At 40.4% G+C, this 24,123-nt stretch overlaps 4 protein-coding genes across 4 annotated transcripts; 1 reads left to right on the top strand and 3 right to left on the bottom strand.

Moving 5' to 3' along the window:
* The first annotated feature begins 12 nt into the window (after positions 1-12).
* LOC110044351 (calcium and integrin-binding family member 2-like) lies at positions 13-15,771 on the top strand. The gene is made up of 8 exons (XM_089279735.1): positions 13-114; positions 247-281; positions 3,923-4,022; positions 5,918-6,022; positions 6,340-6,382; positions 6,985-7,094; positions 14,659-14,747; positions 15,381-15,771. Exons 1-8 carry the CDS (start codon positions 64-66, stop codon positions 15,400-15,402), a joined length of 555 nt encoding a protein of 184 aa, XP_089135861.1. The 5' UTR covers positions 13-63; the 3' UTR covers positions 15,403-15,771.
* Positions 8,051-12,374, bottom strand: LOC110044348 (cationic amino acid transporter 2-like). Its single transcript, XM_020749883.2, has 2 exons — positions 10,594-12,374; positions 8,051-8,716 (listed from the first exon to the last, which is right to left on the bottom strand). Exons 1-2 carry the CDS (start codon positions 12,296-12,298, stop codon positions 8,547-8,549), a joined length of 1,875 nt encoding a protein of 624 aa, XP_020605542.2. The 5' UTR covers positions 12,299-12,374; the 3' UTR covers positions 8,051-8,546.
* Positions 15,772-17,551: 1,780 nt separating the features above from the next.
* On the bottom strand, positions 17,552-20,675 carry LOC149097194 (uncharacterized). The gene is made up of 2 exons (XM_089279728.1): positions 20,602-20,675; positions 17,552-18,883 (listed from the first exon to the last, which is right to left on the bottom strand). Exons 1-2 carry the CDS (start codon positions 20,623-20,625, stop codon positions 17,705-17,707), a joined length of 1,203 nt encoding a protein of 400 aa, XP_089135854.1. The 5' UTR covers positions 20,626-20,675; the 3' UTR covers positions 17,552-17,704.
* LOC149097193 (uncharacterized) lies at positions 18,751-21,993 on the bottom strand. Its single transcript, XM_089279729.1, has 2 exons — positions 20,602-21,993; positions 18,751-18,883 (listed from the first exon to the last, which is right to left on the bottom strand). Exon 1 carries the CDS (start codon positions 21,779-21,781, stop codon positions 20,642-20,644), a length of 1,140 nt encoding a protein of 379 aa, XP_089135855.1. The 5' UTR covers positions 21,782-21,993; the 3' UTR covers positions 18,751-18,883; positions 20,602-20,641.
* Positions 21,994-24,123: the final 2,130 nt, after the last annotated feature.

The following is a 24,123-nucleotide window of genomic DNA, read 5'->3' as shown; positions in this document are numbered from 1 at the left end:
GCATGAAGCCGAGGCTGACCTGACGTCATTACAATTTTCCTTGTTTTGTCCGTTTCGTCCAAGATGGGGGGCCATCATTCCCAATTCACGGAAGAAGAACTTAAAGATTACCAGGTGAAATAACCGTTTCTAGTCATATTAGATACTTCTGTTGTTTCGGGTTTTCCCCATAGTGTTATTTCTGTATTTTGGGGAGTTTTCATGGCGGTGTTAATTTGCAATTTGAATGTGTTTATATGGTTATAGGAACTGACGTATTTTACACAAAAGGAAATCTTACAGTAAGTTTATTGCTGTTTTCTTTTATTTCTTGGGGAAGCCATGTAGTGTTACAGTGCTTGTAGTAATTTTATTAGGTTGATGTTTTGTGTGCGTCAACTGCACATAATTCTAATGGTTAACGGGCTAGTTTTCGAAACATAAGCACCATAAGCTTATACACAAAATGTAGCTTAGTACAAACTTGACAATTTTGGAAGTGGAAAACCAGCTAAGCAGATTCTGAATTTTGTGAGGCATTCTGATATAAAGATGACTTTAACAGAGTACCTAGGGTATCTAGGCAGTGATAGTTTGTCACAGGAATCCAGGCAATGAATACATACGTATATTAAATGTGGTGTCATGTTATGGCGTTTTTACATGTAAATTTAATTATTTTCGTGTCTACAAATGTATACGTTGGGCAACCACATAATTTGCCTTGAAGCTCTGAATGTAATGCAAAACATAGTTTGCCAAGATCTTTGAAGATCTGAGAGGATCCTTAGAGAGATCTTCACAAGATCTTTCGTTTAAGAACTTTACAAGATCATGCACAGATTTTTAACAATCCTCCAAAGGGTAACAGCCAGTTTTGCTACCTGTCAAGTTTGCTATATTCAGGCTCACTACATGTTCATTACACACAATGTCCAGCTCGCTACCTGTTTAATTTGCATTCACTACTATCAATAAGCTAAAACTTTGTAAAACTAAACTGTATCAAAGTCAGTGCAACTGTACACTACTAGCTGACGCTTCTAAATTTCTAGGTGTAAGAATTAACACGCATGTAGAGTATTCCTCATTCTTTTATGCACTGCTGAGCCAAACTCAGTTAGCTGAGGTAGTGAAAACTTGACCTGTGGGTACAGCGAACATGTAGAGAACTCGAACATAGTGAACTGAAAAGGTGAAACCAGCCTAAAACCCTCCAATGATCTGTATCTTCAAGGATGTATAGAAGGTCTTTAAAGATCTTGTAATATCCTCAGAGATTCTGCAGCGTTTTTCACCAGGGCAGGGGTTTTATTAAGGGCCAGCCACCGGGCAAATTGACCTGTTGTGTGGACAATTTTGCCTTCCTGGTTAGACCATCTAGTGGAAAATTTCTGTCACCTGAGGTGTCTGGGCTCTGCTAGATCACAGCCTTGGGCTGCTAAAACTCGTCCCAACTGCCAAAGCAACCTCTCTACTGAATGGCCAGTTAGTCAATGACTGACAAATGGTGCACACAAAACCACATTTTTTTATTGTCAAAGGTCACCAAACTTGATCTGTACCATGTGCCGTTGATCTCTGTTTCTGTTAGTTTCTGTTTGATTGATACAGTTTGATTTATATGTGCTAAAATAAGCATTTTTTGAGTAAAAATGTTGTTCCCTCTCAAAAAAAAAAAAAAAACAGGTGTCACATTACACCCCTACCTCCCATTAAAGGCCACCTCTCTACAATGGCCCCTTTCCTCTGTCCCCAAGGTGGCTGTTGTGGAGAGGTTCGACTGTAGTTTTGATTTAGTCTGTGACTGGTACTCAGTTATATAGGTAAGACAGATCCAATCCTTGGACTTTAAACATGGACAGTCAGAACTTCATGTTTTTTTATAGTTGCTCATGGCCTGCAAAAGTAATACACCTGACTTACATCATTACCATCTGTAATGAAAATGGCAATCAGTTTGTTGCATGTCAAAACTAGGTTATACACTGTACTCTTGTAAAAGTACTTTCTATACAATTGGTGAAATGTGTAGTGATTTAGTGTCTCAACAAATGGGTTTGTGAGGTTGTTAAAGTGCAGCTAACCCCCAAAATTTTTTCCGCTAAAATGAATCTACATGTTATTTGAAATACTTCTGCGAAAAAATTTCTGGATTCGGTTAAATCCTCGATTTTCTGTGCCCCGATGAAATCTCGAAAATAGCTCCAAAACACCTCCATTTTGTTTCACGACTGAGTTTGAGGAGAATGGGTCCAGCGGCTGTTGTGACGTCTACCTAGGAAGGTCGAATATCTGACGTCCTCTCATTTCCTTCAGGATGGTGCAATACACATTCGAAAAGTGCGCAGAAATGCCTTCCAGAAGTGCTATCGGCTGTTGCAGCAATATCCCAGATCTAAAAAAGATATCCTGTACAATTTACTGGCGATGATTGGTCAATGGAACAATAAAGACATAAACGATGGTTGATTTTGTTGAACCGAAACAGCGAACTGAGTCTGTGAGAACCATTAAAGAACTCTCACTGGAATTTGTTCCGCAGACTTTCAAACGCTATTTTCAAAATTTTCTGCTTAAAGCCAAATGCAACCAGCAATTTGTCGAAATACTACTGACAACCTATATCTTCCAGTCCCGCAGTATTTATAAAATAGCTGGCAAAGTTGAGTGATCAATCAAGAAGTGTTACGACCAAATATACTGATGTGTAAATAGGTCGCAACTGTAGGCCACCAACCAGCACTTATTTCTCTTTTGATTTAGATAAAAGTCGAAGATTAATCCTTTAGAATTACATGATAACAAAATTGTTACACTCACAGAGTTTTTAGAAGGTTTGGAAATCAGCAGTGCGATAAACATTCTATGCAATAGTGTCAAAAATGTCACCGCGTAACATTATCTGCGGACCGCTTAGGGAACACATCCTTTTCGCTTATCTGACAAATTTTTTGCAAACTTTGAGAAAAATTTACATTGGTTATTTGGAGTTACGACTTAAAACGTGTGACAATGTGAAATCGGTAATTGTATGAAATGTTTCCTTCCGCCTTTGCTTCCCGCAGCTTCAAAAATACAGTTCCAAACAATTCTATGATTTTCAATCAATCGAAGCCAGTGTTTTGGAGTAATCAAGTCTCGAAAACTGCAATACTTATGTCGCTCTTATAAACATGAAGTATTCCAGAAAGTAAAACACAAACTGGATTTAATAGAACAACCATACAGTACCTTGACAAAATACATTCTCGCTAAGGACAAATGTAAACGGGCAGCTCGTCCGCAAAGAAGTCTTCCCCATCGTTGCTTGAAATATTGCAAATTGTTCTCAAAGCTCTAAGTAGTGGGTTCACAATTATTGTCGAACGTGCTTGATCGCAGTTTATTTCGTTGTCTTCCGAATCGAAACCTAACTCTGACTCCAGTGACGAAAAAGAAATGATTCTGAAACAAAACTTAGACGTTTTAGTCCCAAAATATATTGGAAGGATTAGTTTTGTTTTCGATTTTCTCGAGCAAATGCAGAGAGCTGACTGAGGCGCCATTGTGTTTGGTTCCTGGGTAGACGTCATCAGCAACCGCCGCCCCAGACTCCCTGAAACGTGGTCGTGTAACACTTCAGGCGTGACTTTGAAAGGGCATAGAAAATCGAGGATTCAACCAAATTCAAAAATGTTTTCGCCCAAATGCTTCAAATAACAAGTGGATTCGTTTTAGCGAAAAAAAAAAATTGGAGGGATTAGGTGCACTTTAACCAAAGCAGGAAGGTGCTTTTGGTCAAGGAGACCTTGTCCTATTTGTCACTTTTAGCTTGCCCATGTCACTGCTTTAATAATGTGATAGTATTTCTTTTATCACTCCAATGGTACTACGTGTATATATGCAAGCTTAGGAAAATCCAAGTAAAAGTAAAGGATGTTGTTTTATTTTAATTCCTTAGTTGTCATAAAAGGTTTGAACAACTTGACCCAGATGCTGTGAGGGCTGACAAGAATGCAAAACTTTCTTCAAGAAAGATCATGACCTTGCCAGAACTAAGGGTATGTGTATATTAAGTCAAAAGTTTTGTCATGAGTAAATTTTAAACAATTATTGGATGAGGTTTTTGTGATATCCGGAATAATCAAGGTCAGGTAAGTGTTATCAGCTGAAGCTGAAGGCTGAGGCTGATAACACTAACTGAGACTTTGATTATTTCAGATATCACAAAAACCGAATCTCATAATTGAAAGTGAAATAACGACAAATGCATTATCGCACTGAACACAGTTTATTTTTGACAAGCCATGTTCTTACGTGAACTTGACATTGCTCTTGGAAATCATGCATTGTGTGTGCAACCTATGGATTATTCACTAATCTGCTAGCAGATTAGTGAATTATTAGTGAATTAGAAGATTAGTGAATTAGCAGATTAGTGAATCTGTAGGTTGTGCTGTTTCCCAGAATTAACTGTATGCTTTTAGCCAATGAGAAGACAGATGGTGACTACAATGTATAATAATAGCAGTTAAAGGTGCAGATAAGTTCAGATGAGACAATTGTTCCAAGTACGTGTATCTTGAAATCGTAGAGGTAGTGGTAGGCATACCTTAACTAAAATATGGGGAACTCATTTTCAAGTTATGGGCATTTAAAGTTACATGTACAGTGGAACCCTGTTAATACTGTCACCAATGGGCCATGAATATTTGGCCATATTAACAGGGAGGCTGTATTAACAGGGTAGTGTCAAATTTCATGATTGGTCTTCATTGAGTGACGTCTTGATTAACAGACATATCACAGTTGTGCTTCTAAACAACTGTTCTGTAAGAAGTATATGGAATGCTGGTATAATTTTGTAAAACTTGAAACTTTAATCACTACTTGCAATATTAACAATGGCAAGATGAACATAATTGGCTTGACTGGCCATATAAACAGGGTAAAATTACAAAGGATTATACTAATTGGGATTTCAGAGTGTGGCTTTATTAATGAGGTGGTTGCATTAACAGGGTTTTCTTAAAAGAAAAGGAATGGGCGTTTTGATGCGGCAAAAACAAGTGACCATAATAGCAAGGCCACTGTATTAATGAGGTGACCGTAACGTGGGATTCCATTGTAAAGTTTAAGCGTTTTTCACAGGTTATGGTTGCTGTGGCAACCTGTTATGACCTGAAAATGACCACAACTTAATCAACAGGGATTAAGCAGTTATGTCATAACTATTATAATTATCATTTTATAACTGCTGGAAGTGCTGGCGAATTCATATACTTGAGCCGAGTATTACATCCACTGAACATATAGGGCTGAACTGACACACGACTGCTCTCATGTGGCTTTGATAGCTCAGTAGGCAGAGCATTGCACTGGTAATGCAAAGGTCGTGGGTTCGACTCCCGTTCAGAGCCTGAAATTTCTTCAGGTCATTTTTCCAGTAGTATTAAGGCTGCATTCGCATCTTTCATTCTTTCATTATTTAATTGCTACTGTTGGACATCTATTACCATGGAATTCATATACTTGAGCGGAGTATTACGTCCACTGAACATATAGGGCTGAACCCACACACGACCGCTCTCATATGGCTTTGATAGCTCAGTTGGTAGAGCATTGCACCGGTAACGCAAAGGTCGTGGGTTCGAATCCCATTCAGGGCCTGAAATTTTTTCAGGTCATGTTTCCAGTAGTAGTATGGTTGCATTTGCATCTTTCATTCTTTCATTATTTAATTGCTACTGTTGGACATCTATTACCATGATATAAATAGTAACTAATGTTATTATTTAACACTGAAATTGTGGTGTAAACCAGTAAATAAATACTAGCCTGCACAGTGTCAGTTGCATGGTAGACTGTACAGGTAGCTTATCACACTGTAATCTAGTAACCATGGTCGCTGTTTAAATCTTTGGATGTTTGTACAGTGATGTCTGTTTCTATGCAGGTGAATCCTTTCAAAGACAGAATTTGCAAAGTGTTTTCATCATCAAAGGATGGTGAACTCACATTTGAAGATTTCTTGGATATGATGTCAGTGTTCAGTGAAAATGTGAGTTTACAAACTTACTTGGAATACTAACAGTTTTAATCTGTTATTAAGTGTATTTCATTTGTATCAGTATGGGTTTCAATGAAAAGCTGATATCTGAAGATAGAGTGCAATTCATCATGTAACTTTTTAACAAAATCTTGTAGAAACTGAAACACAACATTATTGTGTTAGTTAAATTGTATTCATTAGTCTTGGTTTTGAATCGTGATTATAGTAATAATTATGAGACATTTTTTCCTGGAAGGAGAGTCCAGTTTTCTCAAACTTCTATGATGTGACTTGGAAAGACTCTAACCTTAACCTTTTTGCTGTAGGCCCCCAAGAGTGTGAAAGTGGAATATGCCTTTAGAATTTATGGTAGGTTTGTTTGTTAGCTTTTCATCTGACAATGTTATTACAGAGCCAGAGGGGGTAGGATGGTATGGTGATTTCAATTCCAACTTCGTTTTGGTGCCTTCCACAGACTCCTTGCCATTGTCTTAGTCTGAGCAAGTGTTGTGTTCTTTTGTGTGATCTTTGATGTAGACACTGTGATCACCTTATCCCCATCAACTTGTCATTGTGTTAGGTAATAAGGGTTATATTTCACTAAACCTATTCAAGGTGCATGGTCATCAGGGCTTTAGAAAGTGTATGCAGTAGTATTTATGAGCGATCAGATTTGACCCTTGTCAGATTTCAAATACATTGAATGCCCTTAATTTTTTTGTGGTTGTAGTATACAAGTTTTCTGTTTGTTAGATGCATGTTTAGTATATGGGTGTCTTCTTGGGATTGAGGACTTGTGGTGCAGTGGCTGTCTGTGTGTCTCATTTCGTCAAACAGCTGAAAGATTTTGAGAGCCACAACTTTGGACTGCAAATGCCAAAAAAAATTCTTATCATTATTGTAAAATGCTGGAAAAGGGGAATGAAGCCTGTAAAATTTAGTGCGATAAAAGCCTTTGCTTTCATTTTCAGATTTCAATGAGGATGATTACATCTGTGAGAATGATTTAAAACGAGTTATCCAGCGACTGTGCGGTGAACAGAGATTGTCTGATGAAAATGTTAATGCTTTGATTCAAAAGGTAATCAGTTAGTCTTCACTAGCAATCAACATAACACTACCTGTATGCTATAAAGAGCAATGGAGTACTTCATGGTTTAGTTTCACAAACGTTTTTATGACATAAGGTTTTATCAGGTACATTAAATTTTATGAACCCAAGACCTCAGACACAGAGAGAGCATTTTAATATATAAGAAAGGCTTGTAGATGGTGTGGCTGAGAAGTTGACCTTGGGAACACCAAGAAACGTATCAAGCTACATGTACTTGTGGTATGGGTGGAGGGCTTGAACCACAGAGCTCCAAATTACAGACTAGTTGATCTTTGACATGACTCTGCTGCACGGCATCCTAGAAAAAAGCAGACTTGTGCTCTTCTGGCAAATTTGCAAGCTGATTAGCTACCTTGGATTGCTACAGGTCAAAAAGCGTCAGAGAAATTGGTGTTTGGTCTCTTGATGGATAAATTCTAAATTCCTTGTCCAATTCAGGGAAATGTCAGAGAAACAGGGGAATTCATTTTAAAGTTGCGACAGGTTTTGATGCAGGCTGTTGTGTCATGGATATCAACCATCTTAACAATTTACATATTAATTGAAAATGAAAGCTGCTTCCTGTGAAAGAGGTTAAAGCAGATTTGAAAGAATAAACTGGCTGCCAGTGGTCAGTTAAAAGCTTTGAAATTATCAGTATTGCAAGGGTTATAGCCTTAACCCTACTGAACCCTCTCTTTTTCACTGGCTGTTCGAAAATTTAAGGTGGCTCTGAACCCTATGTACAGAATTTTTAACTTGCCAAAAGTTTTATCTTACCTGCTAATCTAATTTCAGCAATAAAAAATGGGGTCACTGAGCTCGTTTTTGAGTTATTAGCAGTTAAAGGTAAATTTAAGGGTGGTTTTAGCAGGTCATACTGTTGCTATGGTAGCCTATTGTGTTGGAAAATGATAACAGTGTGTTCACCAATGATTGAACAGTTTTTTTTGATATTGTGATTGTAACATCAACTGGTAAAAAATGGTTATAATGACCCATCAAAGTCAAAGCCCTGGAATCGTCCTGGAAACTGTTGTCAGCCACCTTAATATCGCATACAGTATCTGCCTTTGCTATCAATACACAGTCAGAAGCTTTTTTTTAGAAATTTTAATGAAATTAGTTTTCTAAATAATTATACAAATTAAGAACTAAAAGCTACATGTATTACTATTCGACTCCCAGCTGCAAAGCAATCTGTCTTTAATTTTCAAACTACAGGGTAAGGAAACTCAATTTAGGAAATCTTTAAGTGATGGATTTTGTTGTTCATTTTGCACTGCTCCTCAAAATAGCGTAGCAACTCAGTGATTGTTGACTCTCTGCTGGCATGTAGTTAAGGTGCATGTGCTTCACTGAGGAGCTGACTGGTGTTTCACATCGCCCTTCATTAAGAGTTATACCATGTTTTAAGAGAGAACAGACTGTCCAGCAGTCTTAACTCTCTTGTTGATCGTATTGTAACCACTCAGGTCTCTTCAAAGGAAGATTAGCACTTGTCTCAGTGACAGGTATTGAAGGGATTGGATCAAGTTCCAATTCAATAGACTTGGGCTTGTTGCCTTCAATGCTATTGTGGTATCCATACAGAAAGTACACAAACATTCCTGAAACACAAAAGAGCGTATGATAATTACGTAAAGGCTTAACCTATTTTATCATCCTAAACCTTTTTTGAACAGTTGAGTCAACTGTTTAGTTGTCAACTGGGATATTTTACACTTCCTAACAGCAACGCACTTCCTAGTTGAATTTTATTTTCTAAACGTAAAGGTACTTCTCTCTTGAACCTAGCATTCTGCTTCTTATTGTTTTCCAAATTTATGCCGACCGACTCACGCAGGGAGACTGAAGTAATTATTTAAAGGGCGTTACTTTTTCTCGCATGGCTGATTCGTTGTCATTTGCTTTTCGAGTGGTACCATTTTACTTATAGTATGTTGGTGACCTAGTTTGGTCTCGTTTCGATTAGGTTTCAAGGACCGAAAGAAAAGCCTTGTAAATATCTGTAATGTGTTATTAAAAATAAGGCGAAGAAAGATGCACACCCACAGCTTGCCATTGTGACTATTGAATACTGTTTTCTAGTTTTCCACTTCGCAGGTTCCGTGATTCGTTCTAGAGGGCGGCTTGTGATTGAAGTAATTATTTAAAAGACGCTACTTTTTCTCGCATGGCTAATTCGTTGTCATTTGCTTTTCGAGTCGTACCTTCTGTTGGTTGCATAGTTTAGTTTTGTTTCGTTCCAAGGACGAAAAGAAAAGCTTTGTAAAATAACACTGTTAAAAGCGAAGAAAAATGCACTCTTTTAGCTTGCCATTGTGTAGTATTTTTTAGTTTTTCCACTTCACCGGTTCAGTGATTCGTTCTAGAAAGCGGCTTGTTACGGCTGTACGCTCAGAATATTGCTTTTGTGACCTTCGTTGAGGTTTTTGTAAACGACAGGGTGTGGCGGGCGAAAATATTTTCACTGCAACCCTCAAAATATTGATAACATTTCAAATAGCGGCATTTCTCTTGAAGAGTCTTGAAGCTATATGCAATGCCGCCATGTGTTATCGTCATTTTCCCTCAGTTGTGATAACAGACTCTGTTTCTGTATAACTTGTTGTGCTTACTCCAGACCCATTGTTTCTTTTGGCCCGATGTTCCAGCAGACAAAAAACTTTAGTTAGAACTTAAGTTAGCTAAGCTGTCTATAAACGCCATAGCTTTCCAAACTTATTGCATAATAGATCTTGCAGATGGTAAACCGATGCTACTGGATTAGTCTCGGACAAAAAGTTCTTACATCCAATATCCTCGCCTATTGCTTATGCATGCATAACATTTAAAAGGGTTTTTTCAATCTTGGAATACAATGTATTTTTGTTCCATTTATACAATACAGGGAAGCCGACAAGCGAAGCGTTGCTAATAATTTAGCTGTCACCATAAATCACTGGATTGTAAATTCAAACAAATATTGTAGATTTTCCGAAAGTGAATCAAGCATTGGTTCTTTTCTCCCGATCGTATACCAGTCAAATTGAGTAAGTTTTCCATATCCCGAGTTTTGTTGCAGATATTTCAAATAAATTTAATGTTGTTTGAGTCAGCTATAAACTACTTTTATAAGCAAAAAGAATGTAAATGCATAATTTTACTGGACTCATGCTTGGCTTAGAGGGAGGCATGTTGTTAAAACAGAGAAAACAAAGGTTTTAAAAATAAGATGGTTGAGAATCCCTACCCACGTCACAAATTTGCATTTCTTCTGAATAGAAGCAACGATCTGCTCTGGTAGACTCATCATACAAACGTTAAAAAATATTTTTTTGAACTTTGCAATCCATGTCAGTCTTCGTTTAACCTTAGCCATCCTAGCTCGTGCATGGTGTAATTCCAACTTTTGATTCTTTTTCTGTCGTATTAAACCATTAAAAAATTATGTACCTAATAGTCGTGACATCAATAAAGGTGAAAAGGAAAGTGGGCACCTTACCTATTGTTATCCACATTGCGAAGCGTACGTAGGTTAGTGGATGAAGGAGGGTCAACAGCAATAAGTTGATGAATATACTGAACGCGGGAAGAAGAGGAACGCAAGGAACCATGAATGAAAACGTCACTCGGTTCTTTGGCTGCAACTGCAGAACTATCAGACAAGTTATTGTGACGAACGCGCTAACCGTCACAGCGAAGATTGACACGGCTTCTATATCGCCTTTGCCCGTGATCCAGATTTTGAGATAAACGCACAGAGCGAGCATTGCCAACATCATAATTGTTACCGTGGCATTGGCTACAGTGTTTGAACACTCGCTTGGACTTGCGTGACATGCTGTCGTGACACTGTCATGTCCTGACTGCGGAAGTTTCTCGTATGAAGTTTTGCTCGGTCCTTTTTTTCGTTTCCTAAATAAAGTTCGAAGCCAAGATTGCGTTCGTTCAGTGAGTTGCGCGTCGCTAGCGACAAATTCCAGGTTCGGCTGGTAGCGAGTGAGAATCACTGACAAAGCCACCATGGTGTATGTTGTGAGAGTCATGATTGACACCATTTCCACCAACTGTGCCATGTCGAACAGAAACGCCAGAAGCGCGCTCAGTATTCCGCTGACGGCCACGGCACGCAAAGGCATCTTCCTGTCCTCGTCCATTTTAGTAAAACAGCCGAAGATGAGACCGTCGTAGGCGATTGAGTAAATCAGACGAGGGGTAGCAAAGCACGCAGCCAGCAGGCTACTCAACATGGAGCACAAGGCGCCAGTAGACACGATGTACTTGGAAACGTTGAAGGCCCGTGCGGTGAATGCTTCGGCAATAGGCGCGAGGTCTTTCAACTGGTAATAAGGAACCATCATAGTGAGCACTATGATGACGCCGATGTAAACCAGCAGGCTCACTCCTAATGACAGCAGAATAGCCAGTGGTACAGACACGTTTGGGTTGATGGCTTCCTCGCTCGCGGTTGTAATAGTGTCAAACCCAGTAAAACAGTAGAAACAGCTAGACGCGGCTGTAAGTATTCCACCCCATCCGTACGGCGCAAACTTTTCCATGCTCGACCAGTTGCTAGCATCTGAATAGTAAGCTCCAACAAAGATGATAAAAGTCACCACAAGTAGATTACCCATGACAGTGACATCCAGGACGAGTTTGGATTGTTTGACGCCCAGGCAGATTATTAATACTGCAATGATAACCAGCGCGAAGGCTAAGAGATCGGGGAACGATGCGAGCGCCGGTTCATGCCAAACTCCGAATTCTTCCATAAAGTACTTGTATACTGAACCGTTGCAAAGGAAGTTAATGTACTCGCTGCAAGCCACTGCAAGTGAGGCGGCGGAGAGAACGTACTCCGTAATCATGCACCAGCCTGTTAAAAACGCAAAGATCTCGCCCATGGCTACGTACGTGTAGATGTAACCAGAACCAGCGCGGCTCACCCTGGATGCAAACTCCGCGTAGCAAAGACCGGCTAGGAGCGAGGCTATTGCGGCTATCATGAAGGACAGAATGATAGCTGGGCCGGCCACGGAGTGCGCCAACTGGCCGACAACAACATACAGCCCCGCGTCTATCAGCGAGCCAATTCCAAGAGCTGTCAGATCGAACACGTTCATACATCTCTTGAAGGGACTGTCTGACGGAGTAAAGTCAACAGTCTTACGTCTGGTCAGGCTTGTTACAAATTTATAGCCGAACATCTCGAGCGAGTATACCGCTCGGTGCGTGCCAAAAAGGCGCACAACACATAAGCACGCACAATCCACCCTTAGGTGTTTTTTATTCTATTTTTTTTTTAATTCCGACGCTTAAATATTCGCGTTTTATGCTCGCTCAGCCATAAACAGTCGGCATTGGACCGTTAAATGTTAATAGACTTGCACAAGAACTTTTTTGTTTTGTGATGTTTCTGGTAGCGCAGAAAAACGATGGTTTTGCAATATTGTACAACTTTCTGTAATGTTTCTTAAGGTAACTCAAGAGCCACTCCCTTTCGTGTTTCAAGTCTTGTTTCGTCAAGTGAAAAATTTCTCGGTGTCAGATAATTGGAAGTTTCTGGTGTTTATGGTTTAATGATACGAGAAGAGTCAGCATCTAAAAATAGAACAATATTAGTCAGCTTTTTGCAGGAAGCTCTTTTCGATCTGGGCATTTCTTGATATTTGTACGTTCTTTAAGTTTCTTTCCACCCTGAAGACCGTTGTGGATGAAGTTAACGTTGTTTGATGTCGTGGTTTCTTCACGAGATCAAGGTGTTTATCAATTCTTTGGTCCGTGAAATGTAAAAAAGGTGTCTAGCGGTGCATTAATCGAGCCAGAATAATCACACAAAATCTTTGTATGTTCTTGCGGGTTTTATTCTCTCTTTGTTGTCCTTTCATACAAATTTTACATTTTTCTATTCTCGCACAGCAATGGCATTCTTAAACACTTTGCTGAGCGAGAACAATATGGGTTGATGCTGTTTGTTTACAGTTGTTCCGAAAGGACGCCTTTTGCTCACATACTTGAACACAAAAGAGCTTGTTTTGGAGAGCAATACTTCAAAAGCACTGAAGCAGAATTTTAGGCGCGTTAAAATTAAAACGAAAAACAGAATTTCTTTTCCTTCCGTTGGGTGTCTTTAACTGCTGTTTGTTTACAGTTGTTCCAAAAGGACGCCTTTTGCTCACTTACCTTAGCAGAGAAGAGCTTGTTTTGGAGAGCAATACTTTTAATCTTTGTGCTTCAAGTGTTCGAAAGCACTGAAGTGGAATTTTAGGCGCCACCGCGCGTTAAAATGAAAATAACGAAAACCTGATTTTCTTTTCCTTTCGACACGTGTTTTTAACCAAAAACTTAAAAACTTTCAGTGTTTGGTTGATTTTCAAGAAGTCGATGGTTTTGAATTATTGATAGAGTCTGTAACTTCGAGAGTCAAAATCTAGAAATATATTAATTTATAAAACTCGTTGGCGTCTTCTTAAACCAAGTGTGACCGTATAATTATTTCAACACTGTATATTAAAAAAAATTAAACACACTGGGGCTTTCGCGGATAAAGTCTTGTAATTTCGTGTATTTTTCGCTGCGTAGCTTTGCTCAAGCAGTGATATAATAAGTAAAACAGGTACAAATGAAGCTATTCTTTTTTTGACCCTGTGAATCCGAGTGGCATTCATGTGGAACTTATCAACAATGCGCGGCAAAGAATATTAGAGCGACGCTACCTATACTTTGTTTTTGCGCTTTAATTTCTAATCTTTATAAGAAAAACAACACAGAAAACAAGCAAACAAAGAAAAAAACGTCTTATTATAGCTCGCTCCGTTCGTTCGTTCGTTCGTTCGTTCGTTCGTTCGTTCGTTCGTTCGTTCGTTCGTTCGTTCGTTCGCTCTTTCGTTCATTCTTTTGTTCGCTCGTTCTCTCCGCGCCAGGAGGCACATAAAGCTGCGACTCTCGCTCTCCAATCAGCCCTGTCTTAGGCTTTTTCTTACCCTTTGTAAATAAAATTAAAATTAGTGCTAATTCGGGCATAACTTCTCTCTGCGAAAGTTTGTTATTGTTTAGAGACTTTTCTGGATATAACGGATCTACCCAGCGGGTGGGGGTAGGGTTGCACGTAGTCTCAATCAAAGCGAGGTTCTAGTAATTGATACAGGGATGTCGTAAATCGGTATTTAGTCTATGAAACACCGTTTTGGGGAGCAAAATGTATAACGCAAACGGGAGAAAAATGTTCCAGTACAAATACAAGAGGATCTTTGTGGTAAAGTGGAACTGTTGAGTTCACAGTCAAAAATTTTATAATCAACACTCCCAAAAAGTATGCTGTTTGATTTTAGTGCGAGCTTTAAAGCAGTTTGTTCTGCTCGTTTACATTTCATTTACATTGTTGTCGTTGATGTTATTGCTGCTGTTGTTCTTTGCCACAGTGTTTCGAATGTTATTCTCCATCTTTGTAACCTTGGGTTTGTATTGATGCCTAAGGTTGAAATGGAAACTGTAAATTATGTTTTAGTCAATGTTAAGCATTGTTTTATTCACCCAGAATTTATCTTGTTTTTCTTTGATTTTTCAGATATTTGACGAGGCTGATCTGGATGACGATAGTCAACTTTCATTTGCTGAATTTGAGCACGTGATATCAAAGGCACCAGACTTTGTCAAGTAAGTTCAAATGTCACCGCTGGCCGTTTGTAACAGTAGATCTGGAACCTTACATGATGCATCACCATGACAGGAGCCTTGAGCCGCGCGCTCCACGGACTCAGAAACAAGTTCCACCACAATCCACCCGAAAGATTTCTCATCAGTATTTATTAGAATAGTAACACACTAGAGCTTTAAACTGAAATGTGGTAATCAGTACCACATGAAAGTGCTGCTCAATAGCTTAACGTGATTTGAATAGTCACATTAATGTTTCATACACAGACTAAAAGTATATGTCACCTTGTAAAGCACGATAAAAAAAGTACCCCATGAAAGTATTGCTCAAAAGCTGTCATTTGAATAATCAAACACTAAGGTTTCAGTGCATGAAACTCGCCAGATTTCAGTCTAATTGCCGCACAAGAAAGTTTCATCCACAAATTTGACAGTTAGGACCACAGTAATAAACTCAAGAGCTTACTTTTCACTAGGCTCGATTTCCGTCACTCTTTTGTGTCTGGTCTGGGGAGGAGCGCGGGCTCCATTCCCCGCGAACAGCGGCTGATAATCGAACCTAACATTTCACGGAAGTGAAAACGATTCTACAAAGCTGTTGTTTTGTTTAACTGAACTCTGTTTTTGTTGCAGCTCCTTTAGGATCCGTGTTTGAGGACCAACCGTGCGCTCCGGATTATTCAAAACATCTTTACCATCTATTTACTCAATAAGCCTGTTTGGTGCAAATTTGAACTAAACTCAGGGTTATGTGAGGCAATCGAATATCACTACATTTGCTGCATGCATATCAGTGGAAAATGAAGCTTTCTGAGATATGTTTATGGTAAAGCAGGGCCGTAATTGTATTTATGCATGCATGGGCACAAATGTAAACTCTACTCTCTTCTCTTTTGTAACAAAATAGACAGGTGTACTATTTTTTGACGTTGTTTGCGGCTTATCGAGCGTGTGTATCTGTAATATAGTTTTGTAGAGATCTTTTTACCACTTAAATGCAAGCTCAATACGTCTTTGCTCGGAATTCTGGCTGAAGTAACTTGTCCTCTTTCTTAGTACGCATGCGTCAACCCAACAAGCACTGAAAGAGTTTTCACAAAAATATACTGCTACCTGTATTTTTCAGTGATGGGAAATTTTGCAGAATTTTTTATCTGAAGCTAAATGCCATTTTAAAGGTTTGACTTTGATGTATATAAAATCGTCTAAGATAGTACTCTTTCTACGCTATCGGTGACTGTTTTATAACACACCTAGTTTTCCGTACGTACAATAATGGTTTTCAGTCATACTGTTCGCGGAGAGAACTGACGGAGGTTTCTTTTTGCAGTGGGAGGCTAGAGCTTTATCGTACAGTGCTTCTCTCTCTCACTAGTAGCACTTACTTTCATGGCTTGCTCTCGATGGAAATTATCATTTTAGAATAAGTAATCGAAAACGACTTACAAGGTTTTCCTTCTAATACAGCTTAAGCTTTCCTCAGGGTCAAGAAAACTGCCTATTGGCGCTTTAATTCCTAAAACGTAGCTTGTAAAATGTGTCTTCCTAACGCATTTCCTTGAGCGTCAGATTAACCAACCCTATACGCCTGCTAGTGTCTTGATATTAGAACACGTATCTCTGAGCTCTTGAGTGTCTAAAAAACCTTTCTAATGTTGCGATAGTTCAGCCTCCTGACTTGTGAATCAAAGAGGAAAGTATTTTAGACTGGCATTGTAGGCTAGGGTTTGTACAGGGTATATAAATAATTTGCACGAAGCAATCGGCAATGGAATGTAACATACGGGTGTCTAGCGTAAATGCTCCGATTTTAATTTAATAAACAATTGAAAAAAAAAACGACAACACCGTTCGCTCTCGTCTTCTGTCGAATTTTGTGTTTACACGGTTTCCATCCTCAATTATGGGCGAAAAACTGCCTCCAACACCCACCTGTGAAGTTGTCTCAGAGGGGTCGCATTTGCAAACCTTTCACCGCCAAGACCGCCTTTAGCAAATATCAAAGTAGAAGCACCTTGGCAGTCAATCGCAGGTAACATGACTGGTTTAAAAAGACAAGTCAGAGGTCCCCAATAGACTCAAAACCGTTTTTGTCAAAACCAGAATTGCAATAAAGTGAAGGGATTTTGACGCGGACGAAAGGTTGACCATGTAAAAAAGCCACGCGGCCTCGGGCTCTCTCTCGTCCTAGGTTCCACTTTCCACTGAGCTTTTGGCACACAGCAACTCGCACCGAATAGTGGGACAGACAAAGCGTGACTTATAAAATCAAATGTACGAAGTGTAACAACGTCTTCGTAGGAGAGACATCGTGGAATGCATATAAAAGAGGAAGTAAGGAGGAACGATCGGCCTTTGGAAGAAACAAAACAATGAGGTCAAGACGATCCGTGTGTACATTCACTGTCCGTGTGTCGAGTATTCACGAAAGTACACTTGCTGCCATGTGGTTGTTCTGTGACGGCGAAATTGTAAAATTAAACGAAACTTACCTAAGTTGAAGTTTGATTGGGATTCTACGAAGTCATTGGTCTGGAGCTAGGGAGTCACGTGAGATATGCGCGCGAAACCAGAGCGGTCACACTTTAAAGGCGAATGATCAGGACTGTTGTAAATCAGTAGGGTGGGTAGCCCAGATGGGAGGGCACCTGACTCCCTAGCTCCAGACCAATGACTTCGTAGAATCCCAATCAAACTTCAACTTAGGTAAGTTTCGTTTAATATTACAATTCTACTTCGTCATTGGTCAATGTCGCTAAGGAGTCACGTGAGACTTTAAAGCGTCATGATCATGAGCAAAACCATGAACATCAATCTATTTAATGCAATATAGATGACAACAGGGTGCTGTAACAAGGTACACACCACATCAAAATGTCATGTCTCTTCAAGTAACCTTACAGTAACAGTAACAATATGGTAAACAATTCTGGTTGAAACAGCTGTGTAAAAAGCATTTAACGGTGACTATGCAGCAGTTCATGTCCGAAGTTTGCGGCAGTGTCTTGGATAGGCTTATCATAAAACCGAGCAAAGGTGCTCACACTACTCCAACCTGCCGCAGACAAGATAGTGTCAATAGGGACCTGTTTCCCTTTTGCAGCTGATGTGGCGGCTGCTCTTGTGCTATGTACTTTATATACACTAGTGTCAATTCCTGCTTTGGCCATGACATTCTTGATCCAGCGAGCGATAGTGTCAGTTGACACAGGCTTGTGAGGCTTCTGATAGCCAATCAGCAACTGGTCAGTTTCTCCTCGTAAGTGAGATGTTCTATCGATATAGGCGTGCAAATGTTGTACAACACACAGGTTCCGGTCAGCCTCGTATGCCAAAAACTCAATTCGACCTAGGTGCTTGCCCGGCCGAGTGGTCTTCAATGGTGTTTCAATGGTAAATACACATGTGTTTGCAGTTAAATTCATTGAGGTCAGATTAAGCGCCTTCAGCGTCTGTACTCTCTGGCCAGACAAGAGGGCAAGCAACATGGTAAGCTTCCAGGACAGATCTCTCAGACTTAAATCCACTCCAAGAGTCCAAGTGGCAAGTACCTTTAGGACAGAGTTTACATCCCATATTTCTTTGTATCGTGGGAGGGAAGGCCTACTTTCGAAAACGCCTTTCACAAACCTGGTAACGAGCGGATGGCTGCCAAAATGAACACTCCCAGGAAGCACAATAATAGAGGACAGGGCACTACGTGCAGTGTTAATACAGCTGTATCCCACACCAGTAGCAAAGAGGTCTCCAAGGAAATTTATGCCATCCTGTAAAGTGGCCTGAAGGGGATTAATTTTCCGTCGACAGCAGAATGATTCCCACTTCTTGTAGTAAGTTTGGTACTGGGTTGTGGTGCCCGGTCTCCAGGACTGCATAATGATTCTGGAAGCTGCTGTCGAAATTCCTTGGCTTTCAAGGGATCTCCAGACAAGTGGCACATCAGCAGCTCCAGTTTTGGATACAGAGGGTGAATCTTTTCTGGACTGCTCGGAAGAAACAGCAGTTTCTTTCTTTTGGGTAGTAGTACTGGATTGTCGATCAGCATTCTCATCAAGACAGGCCACCACGTTTGGGTTGGCCATTTTGGCACAATGATAATTCCTTGAACTTTCTCCTGTTGGAACTTCTGCAATACTCTGGAGATAAGAGAAAATGGAGGGAACATGTAAGGCACATATTGCTTCCATGATAAATGAAATGCATCAATTGCCACAGCCCCTGGGTCAGGATGCCAGGATACATAGGGCTGAAGCTGGTGGTTTATTCTGGAAGCAAATAAGTCAATGTTGGGCTCAACCTTTGCTGCATTGATGCAGTCCCTGAAAATAGTTCTGTCTAGTGTCCACTCAAGTTGCGAGTGAGACCGTCTAGATTGTCTATCAGCTTCCACATTCTCTACACCAGGGATATGGACAGCTGTCAGCCAAATATTTCTTTGGGCACACCATAACCAAATTTCTTTGGCTAGGTCATTTCTTTTTTCAGAGCTACTAGTACCCATATGGTTAATATCAGACAGGGCAGTCATATTATCCACCATGACCTTCACATGCTGCCCATTAATGATAGGTGAAAAAGATTTAAGAGCCAAGTATATGGCTAGGAGCTCTAAATAGTTTATGTGGTTTCTGGCTTCCTCTGCAGTCCAATGTCCACCTGTACTGGTATCGTTTAGGGCGCAGCCCCAGCCAGTGGATGAGGCATCAGTTGACATGACAACAGTAGGCTCACCATGACTAATGACATTGTAACTGGCTTCAAGGTGTGTGTTCCACCACAATAATTCTGTACCAGCTTTGTCTGATACTACTATACAAGCATCATAATCACCCTTGCTATATCTTAAAGCAAGAGTTTTCTCCCTCTCTAACTGACGGAAATAGAGCGGGCCATACATGACACCTGGGAAACTAGATACCATATACCCAAGGGCCCTTGAAACCTCCCGTATAGTGGTTTCTTTGGCCTTGATAAGCTTGGTACAAATTGATGTGAGCTTGTCGACTTTTTCATTGGTCAAATAAATTTTCATCTGGACTGAGTCCAAGACAAACCCCAAAAATAATAAGTTTTGTGAAGGGATAAAAACTGACTTTTGAGGGTGAATAATGAAACCCAATGAGAGGAACATTTTCACAGTGTCTAGAACATTAGCTAGGCATTCCTCATAACTTCCACCTTGTAGGTACGAGTCATCAATATACGGTGAGTTTATATGACCAAGTTGTCTCAAAACAGAGTAGGCTGGCTTCATTAGTTTAGTAAACTTCCTTGGGCAGAAAGCTAAACCATTAGGAAAACAGGTAAACTGATACAATTTGCCACCCCATTCAAACTTAAGGTACTTCTGGTCTGAAACCGCAATAGGTACGCAGTAATATGCGTCCTTGAGGTCAACAGAGGCCATATAGCAGTTAGGGGTAATAAGACTTATTACACTTTGAAGGGTATCCATTTTAAAGTGGTTGTATTGCACATGCTTATTCAGGTTTTTAAGGTTTAGGATCATTCGGTGAGAGCCATCTTTTTTGGGTCGCACAAAAACAGAAGAGATAAACTCCCCTGGTTCATGACTGGTTTCAACAACAACTGCCTTCTGAAGGAAGCTTGCAACCTCTTTGGAAATAATAGCATTTTCTTCTACACTAAAACATTTCACTGCAGGGGGGCGTGTTTGGCAAGGCTTAGTGTCAAATTCAATGTATTGTCCCGACACCATTTGAAGAATCTCAGTGTCTGAGGTGATTCTTTGCCAACAATGGACAAATTGTGCCAGCCTACCGCTTTTGAAGCAACTTGTTTGGGCAACAAGGTAAGCTATGAGTGTAGGAATAAAGCCTTCAAATTGGGTTACCTGTAACATGTGGAGCTTGGACATAATGTCATCGCAGTATTTATTTCTTGCTGGTTTCCTCCTTTTTCTTCCAGGTTTTCTGGGGCCTCCACCTGGACTGGAAATGGCCCTTGCCTAAAAAAGGCTGGTCCTGTTTCTGGCGATAAGGAGGTTTGGTGAAAGATTTATTAGTGCTATTGTGCACTGTCGTGTGACTAATTCGGTTTGAGGCTCGAATTGCAGTAAGCTGCGACTGAAGCTCGTCGCCAAATAACAAGTTGGTAACCGGCGTTTGCGAAGAACACAGCGAGCCGTATTCCTTGTTAAGGTTGGGTTTGATAGCTTCCCGTCTACGAAGCGAGAGCTCGTAATTGGTGTGACCCAACAGGGCAATGGCATCAATTTGTGCTGTGACTAAGGCGCCCGTGTCGAGCTTGCCACTTTGCGTGCCCTGGCCTCGAAAATCCATGAGCTTCTGGGTTGATTGAGCAATAATGGCTCCAACCTTCACTATCATGTTCTGAATAGCGGACAATCTGAGGTCCTGCTTTTTCCCATGATGGGTTAATTTTCCCCAAATCTCTGGGTTCACTTTGGGGGCAACAAGCTTCTCGCAGTTTTCAGGGCGAGCGTATTTCTCGACCGTCTCTTTGACCTTGTTCTCACTCAGTTTCGAAGCCCATCTCTTATTGATAATATCTGCAAGTTGCTTGGATGTTGGGCTGCTCACCTTGTCATCTTTTGAGAAGTCAAGGGCCAATTTCTTTAAAAGATCGTCTTCGCCTTCATTGTTGCAGGAGTCCTGCGTTTTGGCGGACGACGTTTTGGCGCCTTCGGAGTCGTTCTCAGCGCTGGTTGCAAGAAGCTTTTGAACGTCCGAATCATCGCTTTCACCGCCAGTTTCAACAGCATCACCGGCATCAACTCTAGGTTTCTTTGTTTCCCCATTTAAAGGGTCTAAAGTCCCAGAGCGAGCGTCTCGCTTCGCTGGGCGCTGCTTCGACAAAGCAGCGAAAGCTTCGCCCATGGCGGACAATGAACCCGCCATGTGATCCATGTTTCGGTCCAAATTAGTGAGTACTCTCAATAGCGAGTCGCTATTGTCGAGTGCAGGATCCTCTAGAAGGTCGTCTTCGACTTCCTCAGTGGGATTTTCCTTCGGTATTTCGTCGGGATCTTCTGGATGGTTTGTTTTCGCCATGATAAATATTTCTACGTGCAACTACTCTAAAGTTCGCTTGCAAGTGACCGCTCTGGTTTCGCGCGCATATCTCACGTGACTCCTTAGCGACATTGACCAATGACGAAGTAGAATGAAAAGCTATACACAATTATAGAAAAGATATTTCTGAAAAACAAAACAAAACAAAACAAAAATGGATTAATTCTGAATTCTAAATAAGGTCGCCATATTAAAGTTAAATAACAAAGAAAAATAAATTAATTAATAGTTTAAATAAGTAAATTCATAGCGGAGCCCCGGAGGCTTGAAGGACCGCCAAGCGGAGCACCATAACTATAGGAACAGAACCACATGCATGCATAGAAATAGAAAACCACGCAACTCTAGCTAGCGGCATGGATTGCGGGCGTGTGTACCTTACGACGAGGACGACGACGAAAAACGACGACGTCGAGCAACATGGCGGCGATACTCCAGCGATAGGTCAACCGAGGCATCCATGTTATGGTCAATTGACACCTTTCAAGACAAGGTATCCGCTGACCAGTATCACTTTAAGTCACGTGGCCATCTCGCGGGCTCAGGTTTAGGGCTTATCGGGGTTACGTGTTTTTTTGAAGTTGAGGTACTGTTTTTCTATTGGATCGCAAGGCTCGAGCCAGGTCAATTTGTTGTAATAAGAGCTCCGCTTTTACACTATAAAGTTGACTCAAGATTTAAAATTTTAAAAGTATTTGGGGACCATCTTGGAGTCATAAAACGTAGAGCTGAGGGCCCCAAGTTTATCAGTAACTTAAGTTACTGTCACGGGTCACCCTCATTAAATAAAGTCTTTCACTTCACTTCACTTCAGAGGGATGGGACGAGAGTATACCATGCAAGATATATATTTATGCGAATACCGGTGATAAATTATTACGCGTTACACGCAGTAATACCATCACAAAGTGTACGGCAAGCAGCAGCAGATGTCCTGTGGTGACCTGATAATCAGTCCCTGGGTTTCCAAGGATACAGCGTTAATTGCCTTGTCCACACCGTCCTCAAGATTGTAGCCGTTTTCTTATTAACCTAGAAGTCTGCATTTCGAACTGAGTTAGATTCACTGATGATCTTAAACGCATTACTGGTTAAAAGTTGCATTTCATCATATCATAAGATTTTAACAGTCCGTCTTTCACCAGTGAGTCAGTTTTAACTGTCTCCCCCCCCCCCCCCCCCGCTCCGTCCTGTGCAATCCTCTGTCAGAAAAAAGATGGCCACTCGTACATTTACCCATAATTCTGGGCGTTCGAGGACCATACTTAATGTTGTTGGGGGAGGTTGGGGGACAAATATTGCAAAAATATGCCTTCCTTAGCTTGTGCCTATCGGACTGTGTTGAATTCCCATTGTATTGTGGTAAAATGTACAGCCTAGCCTCCATCTTTTTTCCTCCGGAGGACTGAAGCTCTGTACGATCTGTGTTAAAGCTCCGCCAACCATCCAGACTCGTGACACTTCTACCGTTTTACCGTTTACACTTTAACTAAAAATGTATGAAATCCTTCATCGAGCCAAATTTTCCTCGTTAGAGACTAAGAATGGTCAATTGGACCGATCTATGGCGAAAAAGGAAGTTTTGGAGAAAATTTGTGCTTTTCTTTAAGGCTTACCTTATTTTGAATCTGCCAATGCCTTTTACCAGGACTACTACATTTCTAGAGTTTTCCTTCCATATGGGAAGGCCGAGATGGGTAATTTAACTTGTTTAGTAAGTTTACAGTGGTGTGTTACTAAACCTTGTGGCTTACTCAAAGGGCCAGATAAGTTTTTATTGTCTGCCTGCTCACGGTTCGGATATACTCGGTAAACCAAAATCAGTCCGGCGGCGCACTCTATTTTGGAGAATTCTACGCGTATACTATCGCAAATGGTGCAATCTGATTGGCTGCGCTATCGTACACGTCATAATTTATCAATCGGATTTTAGTATAAGGTAAACTATCGCCTCAGAAATCGAGAACAAATAATCTCATTGTTTTAGTAGACTTCTAACTAAATTTTCTCTAAATAACGATTTTTAATTATTTCTCAACGTAGTATTAAACTTCACACCTCACACTCGCGCCGACTGGATCGTAATTTGATTTTAAACGCGCAGCTCATCAGTATTTCCAACAACTTCGAGTTTATAAAATCAAGAAACCGTAAATCTCCTTTATTTAGGTTTCTCAGTATTTAATTAGCTATTTATTAATTTAAAACTTTCCTCCGAAACGTCGATTGGAAAAACATGAAAACGTCTCTATATCGTAGACGAACACAACGAACTCACACTAATTAACAATTATTCCACGAGCGCGCGTTAAATATGAGTT

The sequence above is a fragment of the Orbicella faveolata genome, unplaced genomic scaffold (assembly GCF_042242905.1).
Source record: "Orbicella faveolata isolate gen_17 unplaced genomic scaffold, um_ofav_v1 contig_47, whole genome shotgun sequence".
Taxonomy (NCBI): domain Eukaryota; kingdom Metazoa; phylum Cnidaria; class Anthozoa; order Scleractinia; family Merulinidae; genus Orbicella; species Orbicella faveolata.
This window is presented reverse-complemented; position numbering and strand designations above follow the sequence as displayed.

Coding starts and splice junctions, on each gene's coding strand:
- LOC110044351 (XM_089279735.1), top strand. CDS start 64: ATGGGGGGCCATCATTCCCAATTCACGGAAGAAGAACTTAAAGATTAC. Junction 115..246: donor AAGAACTTAAAGATTACCAG/GTGAAATAACCG, acceptor ATATGGTTATAG/GAACTGACGTATTTTACACA. Junction 7,095..14,658: donor TTAATGCTTTGATTCAAAAG/GTAATCAGTTAG, acceptor TTGATTTTTCAG/ATATTTGACGAGGCTGATCT.
- LOC149097193 (XM_089279729.1), bottom strand. CDS start 21,781: ATGGCGAAAACAAACCATCCAGAAGATCCCGACGAAATACCGAAGGAA.
- LOC149097194 (XM_089279728.1), bottom strand. CDS start 20,625: ATGTCCAAGCTCCACATGTTACAG. Junction 18,884..20,601: donor CCAAGCTCCACATGTTACAG/GTAACCCAATTT, acceptor TCTTATCTCCAG/AGTATTGCAGAAGTTCCAAC.
- LOC110044348 (XM_020749883.2), bottom strand. CDS start 12,298: ATGTTCGGCTATAAATTTGTAACAAGCCTGACCAGACGTAAGACTGTT. Junction 8,717..10,593: donor CGCAATGTGGATAACAATAG/GTAAGGTGCCCA, acceptor TTTGTGTTTCAG/GAATGTTTGTGTACTTTCTG.